This window comes from Chlorocebus sabaeus, chromosome 18, assembly GCF_047675955.1.
Source record: "Chlorocebus sabaeus isolate Y175 chromosome 18, mChlSab1.0.hap1, whole genome shotgun sequence".
NCBI lineage: Eukaryota > Metazoa > Chordata > Mammalia > Primates > Cercopithecidae > Chlorocebus > Chlorocebus sabaeus.
Window position 1 is genome coordinate 58,816,994 of NC_132921.1, and position 12,683 is coordinate 58,829,676.

Consider the following 12,683-nt stretch of genomic DNA (forward strand, 5'->3'; position numbering starts at 1 on the left):
AGATGATGGAGTAATTCCTTATAAGGAAGTTTAAATGAGATAAACACAAGTTCTTTTAAAAGTAAGAAGTATTGACTGGGCATGGTGGCTCATGCCTGCAATCCCAGCACTTTGGGAGGCCAAGGTGGGTGGATCACTTAAGAGCAGGAGTTCGAGACCAGCCTGGCAATATGGTGAAACCCCGTCTCTACTAAAAATACAAAAAATTAGCCAGGAGTGGTGGCGGGCGCCTGTAATCCTAGCTACTTGGGAGGCTGAGGTACAAGAATTGCTTGAACCTGGGAGGCAGAGGTTGTGCAGTGAGCCGAGATTGTGCCACTGCACTCCAGCCTGCATGACAGAGCGAGAAACTGTCTTTTTTTTTTTTTAAAAAAAAAAAAAAAAAAGCATGAACCACTAAAAAGTTCACATTGGCTCATCTCTACCAGAGCTCTGGCCTGTGTGTGTGCCCCTGGCCCCTCAGTGCTGCCCTGCTCCAGGGGTGGGGAGGGCCACCCATTAACAAACATCTCCAACAAGGAGCTTTGTGAGTTTTTTTTCCCCCAAGAAAATTATCCATGTAAAATGTTTTCTAAGAAATGTAGATCCCAACAATGAAGTAAACAAATTATTTGTAGCTTAATAACCCACTGGGTGTCTGAAAGGCAAATAGAGCACAGTGTTGGTCGTCTTTGTTTGAAACAAATACTGAGCTATTCACAAAGCAAATAACCACTACATAAGTTTATGACAACCAGAGGCTTTCATGCCTATGAGAATTTCACTTCAATGTCAATATCATATTCAATAAATCATAGGACTTCAGGAAGAACCAAGAATGCTGTCAAATACTACAATAAACAGGATTAAGTAACAATAATATCAAACTATTAGAATAGGCAAAGGCTCTGAAGATAATTTGTGAAAGAAATATAGTTTATGGATAAAATACAAAAGCATGTTCAACCTCACTAATACCCCCCAAAAATGCACACCAATCTAAATGTCCATGAGGAATTGATTACATGCATTAGGGCATATTCATATGACAAACTAACACACTATATTTAAAATTATGTTCTGAAACTGAGTCATAGGGAAAATATCCAAAGTATAATTGAAAAAGAGAAAATAAGATACAAAATACTATAGATTCAATTTTGCATAAAAGATAAAGAAATATAAAGCAGATTGTTATTAACAAAAAGAGATTTTCTCTAAGTGTTGAAATTGGAGATGATGACTTGCTTTCTATCTTTCCAAAATTTTCCATACTAATATTTAGTAATTTTACAATCAGAATAATCTTAAATATAAATACTATTATCTGATAATTCTCAGCTTCACGAGGGCAGGGACTAGGTCTGTGTTTGCTTATCTAAGTGCTTAGCACACAGCATGTGCTCTATAATTATTTGTTGAATAGATCAATGATTGAACAAATGAAAGACAGATATACTCATTTAAAAAGTTCTGGCTGGATGCGGCAGCTCATTCCTGTAATCCCAGCACTTTGGGAGGCTGAGGCGGGCAGATCACGAAGTCAGAGTTCAAGACCAGGCTGACCAACATAGTGAAACCCCATCTCTACTGAAAATACAAAAAATTAGCCAGGCGTGGTGGCAGGCACCTGTAATCCCAGCTACTCCAGAGGCTGAGGCAGGAGAATTGCTTGAACCTGGGAGGCAGAGGTTGCAGTGAACCGAGATCGTGCCACTGCACTCCAGCCCAGGCAACAGTGCGAGACTCCATTTCAAAAAAAAAAGTTCTCATACACTCTCACACTTTAACTTTTATTACATTTGCTTTATTCTCCTCTCTCAACAGGTATTTTCTTTTCTTTTCTTTCCTTTTCTTTTTAAGTCTTGTTCTGTCACCCAGGCTGGAGTGCAGTAGAGTGATCTCAGGTCACTGCAACCCCCACCTCCCATGTTCAAGTGATTCTCCTGCCTCAGCCTCCCAAGTAGCTGGGATTACAGGCGCCTGCCACCACACGCAGCCAATTTTTGTATTTTATTAGTGATAGGGTTTCACCATGTTGGCCAGGCTGGTCTCGAACTCCTGATTTGAGTGATCCGCCTGCCTCAGCTTCCTAATGTACTGGGATTACAGGTGTGAGCCAAGGCACCTGGCCAGATATTTTCTTAATGGTTAAAATTAGCTCCTTACGAGAGTCTTTGAGTGTCACGAAAAGGGAGTACAAAATCACAGAGCTCTTGTCTTGACCAATGAGGTCCAGACATGCTCCGGTACTTGTTTGTATCTGAGTCAGCAGTGCACTCCAAATGGGGGATTTGACATTACTGCATTATAGAAAATTCACATGAGCTAGGAGTTCTTGACCATATAAGTAAGGTATTATTAGAAGAGTGCTGAGAAGAGGGTTAAGGAGAAAAAGAATTACTGAACCAAAGCAAACAGTGGATGTACATCATAGAACATATTTTAAAAGAAAGATCAATATTTAGAAGTCCAAATTTCAGAGGTCAAAATAAAAGTTAAATTCCACTTTTGACTTCAGCCAAACAGAAACAAAGCATCCCTGGTACGAGACAGAGACAAAGATGGAAACAGCAAGAGAAATAAGGAAAAGGGGGAAAAACTTGCTTCTGATAGGCTAGAAAGAAAAGAGTATGTTACAATTTAAAAGAAATATATTCTTCATTTAAGGTTTAGGAGAAAATATCTTTCTGACAGTGAATTTGAATTGATTTCCTTTTAGAATTTTCAGTTTTTTCAAGTAAATTCTATCTACCAAAATGGTAAGTTTCTGCTGTCATTATCAGAGACCACCATAACCACATAATTAAAATAATTAGGTCAATTTTAGACTCAGTCATAGGACAAGCTTTAGAGGCTCACTTGAGTCTATTTCACTCAAGAAATTAAAGCTAAACCTAGAAAACGTTTGTCCTGGACAGACTAATTAAGAAATTAGTTTATATCCCTCACTAAAGTTTGTTAAAATGCAGGTAATTCCACTATATTAGCAAATCTTTAATGATCTTTAACGATCTAATATACGTGAAACCATTGAAGGCACTCAGGCCTTAATAACAACTTCTGGAAAACCATAAATTTAAGCCAGTGACATTTCACTTTAAAGGTTATGATCACAACCCGATTCCCACAAAGAAAAAGTATTATACATCTACATACATATAAAAGGCACTAGCAATTGCTGTAAGTATGACAGAATTCCCTTGAGACAAGAGGATGAGACAGACTCTGGCACAAAAACTGCTCCACTAAACACACATTAAACACTTGTGGTTTCAATTTCCCCAGTAATAAATCAGTATCATGCTCCAAAGAGGCGCCACGTTTTCAAAGACTGAAATACAAGGCATTCTTTAAAAAGCGTATTACTAATTGTGTGCACTAAATAGTGAAAATCATTAAAAATAACGCTTCAGCATACCTGACAATTCTTGTTTTACAAATGAAAGCACAGCCAGGTAAACCTGACAGTCAGCTATGATTATCTGCCTCTGAAGCCGATCAACCATAGAGGGGGCGGATTTTCGGACATCAACCTGTTTGGCAGAAAGAAAGTCCACACTGATAAATCACACACAACAACGTTAGTCCCCCCAGACAGTATTAGGTTATTGTACAAAATAATTTTACATAGGAATTGTGAAACCTGGCACTCAAAGCCAAGAACAAATTTATCCTATGAGCCTGGCAGCTCCAAATTCCCATTAGTCTAACTTTGTTTTGTTTGTTTGAGCCCTGCAACTCAAAGACAAAAATATTCTAAGTGATACAAGGTGAGTTCATGGGGAATACGAAAAGCAACAAAAATCTTCAGTTTCACCTTTAAAAAAAAAAAAACATAAAGTCTTTCTTATTCAAAATAAAAATCATTAAAAGTACAATATATTCCTTAAGTAGATAACCTGAAAAGTCAACTTTGCAGCCACCTGTCTTCAGGTAGGATAACATTAGGGGCATTCTTTTCAGGCATGCAACTAAGAAGTAAAGATCAGAAACTGACTACATTTCCATTAAGGAGAAAATATTCCAGAATTTAAAATTAGCTTTGAATAAATCACAAACAGTACTTGAAATATGTCATATAAATACAAATATGCAAAAAGTCAAGTCACTTTTTATAAAATATTGGTCTTTATCATAATGTTTCTAAAATGAAGAATAGAACACTCCAGAACAGAACACTCTGCATTCTTAGTACAAAGTAAACTTGAATAAGTTAAATAGCTTTCATATGCTATCACAATGACAGAAGAAATAATAGGAGTTTTGCAAATATGTCAATAGTATACACAGTAGACACACCAGAATGATCTGTTTCCTTTTTTTTCTAGATTTTAGCATAATCCATCGTGGTCACTGTTGTTCCAAATCTAGCCCCAGGACTCACTATTCTGTTCACTTGGGAAAATGTCAAGATGCTTCTTTTTCCTCGTTTGTAACAGCGTCTATTGTGAGGATTGTTGGGAGGGCTAATGAGATACTGAATGTGAAAATGCTTTTTAAATTGCAAGGACTCATTACAAATGTTAATTATTAACACAGGTGCCAGACATGGTACTGGATACTGATGGCAGACATGTAAGCTTTCACTCCACTGAGGAAAATAGACCATATTACTGTGTACTGTGGAAAGCTCTCTGAAGGGTAAGGACAGGGAACTACGGGAACCTGTAGGAGACACACTTAACAGGGCAGGGGGCCTCAAGCAAGAGTCCTTGGGGAAAAGGATACCTAGAAAGAACTAAAGAGGAGTAGGAACCAGGAAACGAGGGAGGAGAAAGTTCCAGGCAGAGGAAACGTAAATGCCAAGTCAGCCACATTAAGGAGTCTATACTTTATTACAATGGCAATGGCTGGTGAGGGGGACCACTGAAAACCAAGCAAGCAAGAAATTTGCATTTTAGTGACTATATTATGGACAATGAATTAGAGCAGCAGTCCCCAACCTTTTTGGCAGCAGGGACCAGCTGCATGGAAGACAATTTTTCCATGGACTGGGTTAGGGGGTTGGGAGGAGATGAGTTAACGGTTTCAGGATGAAACTGTTCCACCTCAGATCATCAGGCATTAGTTAGATTCTCATAAGCAGTGTGCACCCTAGATCCCTTGCATAGACAGTTCATGCTCCTATGACAATCTAATGACGCTGTTGATCTGACAGCAGGCAAAGTTCAGGTGGCAACGCTCACTCGCCCTTCAGCTCACCTCCTGCCCTGTGGTCTGGTTCCTAACAGGCCACAGACCAGTATAGGTCCATGGCCCAGAGGTTGGGGACCCCTACATTAAAGAACCGTGAGACTGGAGGCAGAAATACTCATGTGTCTTAGACAGGTGGGATAGTGTCTGACCTACAGAGATGGCAGTGAGGATGGAGAGCAGTCAATGAATTCAAGAGGTATTTAAGAAAAAGAGTCAACAGCACTTGGTCATTGATTAGACATTATAAAAATTGGTCTTTATCATAATGTTTCTAAAATGAAGAATAGAACACTCCAGAATAGAACATTCTGCATTCTTAGTACAAAATAAACTTGAATAAGTTAAATACCTTTATATGCTATCACAATGACAGAAGAAATAATAGGATTTTTGCAAATATGTCAACAGTATACACACAGACACACCAGAATGATCTGTTTCCCTTTTTCTAGATTTTAGCATAATCCATCGTGGTCACTGTTGTTCCAAATCTAGCCCCAGCACTCACTATTCTATTCACTTGGGAAAATGTCAAGATGCTTCTATTTCCTCGTTTGTAACAACATCTGCTGTGCAGGATGTGTCAGGCTGGAGAGAGAGGAAGCTAGGAAAATTCTGGCCCTCTGGAGCATCAGGAGGTGGGCCCCTTGGCCCATCAGTGGCTTTCTCATGGTGGACACCATAAACAAGAGCGGAGGTGAAGCAGTCTCCTATGATGCTTCATAGGCAGGGCACGGGCATGCAGGAGCAGAAGACAGGTGGCTTCTGATGACTATATCCAACAGACTGATCTGTCAGTGACGCATGCAAGACCCTTGGGCACTCCGTGTAACATCAGGGTTAGGAGGATGCCTCTCCATAGCCTAGCACTTTTGCACTGGAATGGTGATGGGAAAATCAGGAAAACTGGATTCTGATGGTATTATGACTATTTGTAACCAAAGGCTGGTGAGGCCTGGGGAAAATTAGGTAAACAGCTGAATTCCAGAATTATACCAAAATGCAATTCTATTATTCATCAACTGTCATCGTATCCTACTTGAATTACATATAGGAAAACCTCATTAAAACAGCCCTTGCCACATGGCCCATTATGGAAGAAGATGATTCTAAGATATCAAAAGAACATACACTGAATGGCTCTGGAGGACTGAAAGCAGCTTTTGTTTTTATAAGAGATACATTTTATATGACCAAAAACCATAAGAAACATTGTGGTTTTTCAGTCATATTCTAAATACTAAAACCAAGCAAACAGCTTTTGTTCTAAATGAACAAAAGTGATATTCTAAATCAGTGGCACACAGTCCACAACCTAAAGCCGCAGTACTTACATTCTTCTTAATTTTATTCTTGATTGTTTCAATTACTCCAGCCTCTTCACTTTCACACAGTTTTTCTGTGGTTTTTAAGTCATCACATGCCAACTGCATTTTTTCTTCCTCAAATGTCATCATGGCATTCTTCCAAGAAAGAATGAATGAATGAATGTATGAATCAGTATTGGAAAATTTAAGCCAATTTATTACAAGAAAACTCCAAATAAAAAAACACTTATTTATTGCAAGCAAAAGAATCACAATGTTATGGCATAATCTATTCATTTAAAGAAACTATAATCTCAACATGAAGTAAGATTATACCTCTATCACATCATCATGAAAAAAATACGGTAATAAATGTCCTTGCCATTACTGTTCTACAATTTTTGTTGTTGCGGTTATTAAACATGGTAACAAAAATTCTCTATAATTTCTGATTGGTCTGCTCAATTCAGTTTTTACAATGGTGTCTAATTCAAAAGTTCATTCCACCCACATATGGATCCCTGGCTCCGCCAAGAACTGCACAGAAATGCTAATGAAACAGCAGCTTGTAGGTACTCTTAGAAAATCTTCAGACTTTCCAGGGACTGTAATTCCAGTAGGTTCACTTATAAGGAATTCATTTTATATTGTCTATGTTTAAAAATTCCATGACAGCTTGTTTCCAGGCACCTGATCCTAGCGGACTTTTTCAGGCCACATTTAACGAGGTAGGGGAAATCTACTGAATGTCTGCTCAACACCTGTGACTTTTACACAGTAGAACTGAGGTTTCTGAGATGAATGGGCTTACAGGGGCAGAGACAGACTTGCTGCGGGATACCTGGTTCTTGGAAGGACCTGATGAACCTACTGTCTCCAGCTCCTCATTTCCTATCAAATTCTACCAGTTCCATCTTGGCCTTTCAAAAGGCTTCCTCAGTATGGCTCTAACCTACTTTTCCATTCTAGCCAAACCTCGGCCCAGGCCTCCCGGCCACACTCTGCTTCCCAACCCTCCTCTCAAGCTGCTGAAATCTCAACCCTGCTGTGGCCTTGCTTCTCCTCCTCCTCCACCACCACCAGACTCAGCCGGGACCCTTTGGTTAGATCTCATTTGCAGCCCTTATAATCACTTGGGTTCTAATGTTACAACCACCACCCAGTACCATGTTCCTTAGGGTTGGGAATAATGTATTATTTCAAACAATAGCCCTTAACATTTTTGTTGCATTAACTGGCAATAAGAGGAAATAAATACCTTGAATAAAAACTGGCAGCTGGCGTGGTACCTGTGGTAGAGCACTGCCAGGCTGTGACACGCCCATTTGCTGACATCTTTCTAAATCTTGGATCTAAATGCTTTCTCTTTTTCAGTCTCTATCACGACTTTTTTTTTTCTTGCTGTTACACAATTCTTTAATAGTCTTTTAAAAAAATTACGTGTTTGAAAATAATTTGTGTGACGTTATTACTGTTTCTGGAAAATGGAAGTATCCCATTTTCCACACTGCCCAATGTACTTTAAAACCTAACTGCAACCTACTTCCTCAATTCCCAAATACTCATATTTGGAAATGTAACACTAACTGACAAATTTTAGCTCTGCTCATTTAACTTGTCCTCTAGTCCACATTTACTCAATAATTTTAGAGCAAATCTTTATTACCCAAACCCAGAACTTTTTTCTACCTTGAATGCAATTTTAATTATTAAAGTTATTTCCATTACATTTTTATTCTAAAAAGGACTTTGGTTAAAATATAATACCTTATACATAAGATGTAAGCATTGTATTTTTAAAATTAGGGAAGACAGATTATTTCATAGGCATTGGGTAATAGGCAAAAACTTTACTTCAGTTTTAGACTCTAAAAGACTTTCTACAATAGTGTATCTATATAACTGGTAGCCACTAACAGATATTACTTTATATAATTGTTTCTTTCATGCCAATAGGTCTTAAGATATCAACTTACCAAAAAACTGACAAAGCTGGCTCCAAAACTCATTAGTGGGCTATGATTTCTGTTAAAAAAAAACACACATACACACAATAAAATTATTTTCATTGTAAAATTTTATTTTAAAAGCATTTGACATCTCATGATTACCATATAATCCTCCTAATTGGATAAAAGTAGTTAAGGTCATCAAGCAGATTAAATTACCCTAATAAAGAAAGTAAAGAGGCAAGGTGGTTGACAGCTCTATCTGCCAGGAGACAATTTGCCTCTGATTCTTCAAATTAAGGCAAACAAAAAGTCAAATTAGAACAGACACTGTCTTAGTACACTTTTTAACTGTGGCTGTTAAAGAGTTGACACAATAAATATAAAGATGGTAGAAACAGGCCAGGCGCAGTGGCTCATGCCTGTAATCCCAGCACTTTGGGAGGCTGAGGCAGGCGGATTACTTGAGGTCAGGAGTGGCAGACAGGCCTAGCCAACATGGCAAAACTCCATCTCTACTAAAAATACAAAAGTTAGCAGCAAGTGGTGGTGGGTGTCTATAATCCCAGCTATTCGGGAGCCCGAGACAGGAAGAATTGTGTGAACCTAGGAGGTGGAGGTTGCACTGAGCCAAGATCGCACCATTGCACTCCAGGCTGGGCGGGAGTGAGACTCTGTCTCAAAAAAAAAAAAAAAAAAAGATAGAAACAATCTGACAACTACAAAAACATGGCCAAAGAAAGATGGTTATTATTCATTTTTAAAATAATCTTCTACCGTTACCAGTTAGATCATTTTTAAAATGCAAAACTTGTTACAAATGTTCAACACAGAAAATCAGTATAGTTTCTAGAGCAGATCTAAGGGTCTCTTCACTGAGTCAGACTTCACAAAGTCACTCATCAATCCGAGAACCTTAGGAATGCCTCTCTAAGAGTCAGTCATTCCCCCTTGTAATCATCTGATTTTATTGTAAGCCAAAAATGAAAGCAAATCAATACCAATTTAACGAATAAAAGAATATAAATGTTCTGCTTCAAAATCCAAAATAGTACAAAATCCAGATCTCTATAAATTGCACTAAAATGAAAAGCTAGTTGTAACTACCTTCTTAAATGAAAATCATTTTATTGATTTTTTATTATGCAAATACTATACGATCACTATGAAAAGGCATGAAACAATGTATTCAATCTCTGACTATAAATACAGAATATATGCAAAGTGAGAGTATGTATATGTCTACGGGAAAGAGAAGGTGCACGCTTACATGTGTCTGAATGTGTATACACACACATATGCCTAATGGACATCTTGTACATACACTTTTGCAGGCGAGGCCAAATATATTGGGATAAAATGCTAGAGGTAGCATTACTGAGTTAAAGGGTATGCACATTCATTTTTCTCCTGGTGCACTGTGTGTGTGTCAGAGAAAGTATGTGTGCCATCCAGGACTCTATTTAACATTAACCTTCTGCTACCATTTTCTTTTTCATCTACTTAGTACCTACCTAAATTCTACAGTTAATAATAGTCTGCTTATCCCATTTAATAGGTTACTTAAACCAACATGAAAAAAAATGGGAAGGTCAATTCCCTTGTGAGGAATCCCTAACCAGCACTCACACCCATGAACTTAGATCAAACGGCACACTTTTGTAGCATCTGTCATCCCCACAATCTGCCTCAAAATACATGTTAGTTTTTCTCATCCCATAGCACTATATGGGCATAACAGTACGGGCTGCTACCCTACCCTACTATAGATATCATATCCACCTTACACACATAGCAGGTGTTCCGCAAATCCAAGTCAGTGAAGGAAGGGATGACACAGAATTCTGTCTTTCAGGAACAGACACGTCTCAATCAAGTGCTGCGTACTGCGACTTTTCCCTCCTTTTCCCTTTCCCTGCTTACATATTAGCCACTTTGCCATTTGAAAAATGAAGGAAGCTGAAACTAGGGACTACTGTTGCCACATCTGCTTCTTATTCTTGGCTAAAATTAGGTTTCTGAGAGCTGTGGCAATTAATTATTCATGGTACCTAACCTAGCCCTTTTGACTTCACATACCATCTTATCATTTAAGTAGGGGAAAAAAACCATAGCAACAGCCCAAGGAAACCCCCACAGCACCGGGTGCATCGGGCACGTGACAACACACTCGGGGCGGGCGGTTGTCCTCTCAGGCTGCACATCACTCGCTGTTAGAAGAGCTTGATCTAACATGGTTCACTTGGTCCTTGGTTTTTTTGTTGTTTCTTTTTAAGACAGAGTCTTGTTCTGTCGCCCAGACTGGAGTGCAATGGCGCAATCTTGGCTCACTGCAACCTCCGCCTCCTGGGTTCCAGTCATTTTCCTGTCTCAGCCTCCCAAGCAGCTGGGATTACAGTCAGGCACCACCACGCCTGGCTAATTAATTGTATTTTTAATAGAGATGGAGTTTCACTATACTGACCAGGCTGGTCTCGAACTCCTGACCTCAAGTGATCCGCCCTCCTCAGCCTCCCAAAGTGCTGGGATTACAGGCATGAGCCGCCACACCCAGCCCACTTTTTTTTTTTTCTTAAACTTAACATATTTCAAGTGATCCTAAGTTAACTTACTGCATCCTTATCAATTGTGGACCATGCATGTATCTCTACACAAAATGCATTCATTTTGGAGATATGGAAATGTTCCCAAAGAGTACGAAGGTCATTAGTTCAAAACCGATGCTATGGAGAGGGAGGAAGAGGCTCCCAGTTCATTTCAATACTGCTCATATTTGGAACCAACAGACAAAGACCAAACGACCAAACAAGAGGGGAGTGGGAGTGCTATGTGAAGGCTGCGTATAAAGGTAAGCATTAGAACCCAAATACGAACCTTTCTAAATACCAGAAGATATACAAAAAATGGAGCAAGTGAAATAAACCACAGTGAAAACCCTATTTTTTTTTTTTAAAAAAGAAGACTAAATATTTGCTGATATTGAAAAAACAATGGTAGGATAATCTATAACATTTTTTTCAAAATTGACACCTATAAGGTGAGGGAGGGGAATGGGGAAGAAGAAACAAGGATGCAAATGAAGTTCCCTTTTATACATCTTGTTTTGTAGATTTCATTTTGGAACCATGTAAAAGTTATTCACAATAATACTGAATGTTAATAATGCAATCCCTAAAGTCAAAAGAAAGTGACTTAAATGTCCCTAAAAGCAAATCCAGTTGGTAACATAACATCAGAGCAGAACTACTCCAAGAGACTTTACAACATAGTAATCTGACAGTATATCCCTATTGTGAAATAGCCTTAAAAACTGACCCCAAAAGGTGGCCAAAAGAAAAATCTTAATCTGTTTTCAGTAATCATATTCTTACTGGACTGGACAAGTGGGTACTGTTATTCTAAGGCTGCTGGGTCGTAGTATGTGAGAAAGCAATCAGTCAAGTATATCAGTGTTTGCTGGGACCCAGGACTCTGTGCATAGGAAAAAGGATGAAATAAACTTTTAAATCCCTATAGTCCAGAATACAAACTGGAAGAATAAAAGCAAACTCATTGAGTTTTTTATCTTTAAAAGAATACGGCCAGGTGCGGTGGCTCACGCCTGCAATCCTAGCACTTTGGGAGTCTGCGGCAGGTGGATTACCTGAGGTCAGGAGTTCGAGACCAGCCTGGCTAACGTGGTGAAACCCTGTCTCTACTAAAAATACAAAAATTAGCCAGGCGTGCCTGTAATCCCAGCTATCTGGGAGGCTGAGGCAGGAGAATCACTGGAATCTGAGAGGCAGAGGCTACAGTGAGCCAAGATGGCGCCGCTGCACTTCAGCCTGGGTGACAGCAAGACACCCTCCATCTCAAAAAAAAAAAAAAAAAAAAAGCAAATCAAAACCACTATAAGATACCATCTCACAACAGCTGGAATGTTTATTATTAAAAAGTCAAAAAACAACAGATGCTGGCAAGGTTTTGGAGAAAAAGGAACACTCTTACACTGTTGATGGGAGTGTAAATTAGCTCAACCATTGTGGAAGACAGTGTGGCAATTCCTGAAAGACCTAGAGGCAGAAATACTATTTGATATGGTTTGGCTGTGTCCCCACCTAAATCTCACCTTTATCGTAGCTCCCATAATTCCCAAGTGTTGTGGGAGGGACCCAGCGGGAGACAACTGAATCATGGGGGGGATGGTAGTGAATAAGCCTCATGAGATCTGATCGTTGTATAAGGCATTTCCCCTTTCACCTGGCTCTCA

General features: G+C 39.0%; 1 protein-coding gene across 2 annotated transcripts in view; it reads right to left on the minus strand.

The window, feature by feature from the left end:
- Window positions 1-12,683, minus strand: part of TTC39C (tetratricopeptide repeat domain 39C) — a 122,865-nt gene that overhangs the window by 64,486 nt on the left and 45,696 nt on the right. For both annotated transcript variants that reach the window (XM_007974438.3, XM_073006416.1), the window contains exons 2-4: window positions 8,462-8,510; window positions 6,513-6,641; window positions 3,401-3,515 (exon numbers count right to left, since the gene is read on the minus strand). In XM_007974438.3, coding sequence (XP_007972629.3) covers window positions 3,401-3,515; window positions 6,513-6,641; window positions 8,462-8,510 — 293 coding nt within the window. The remainder of the gene's footprint in view (window positions 1-3,400; window positions 3,516-6,512; window positions 6,642-8,461; window positions 8,511-12,683) is intronic.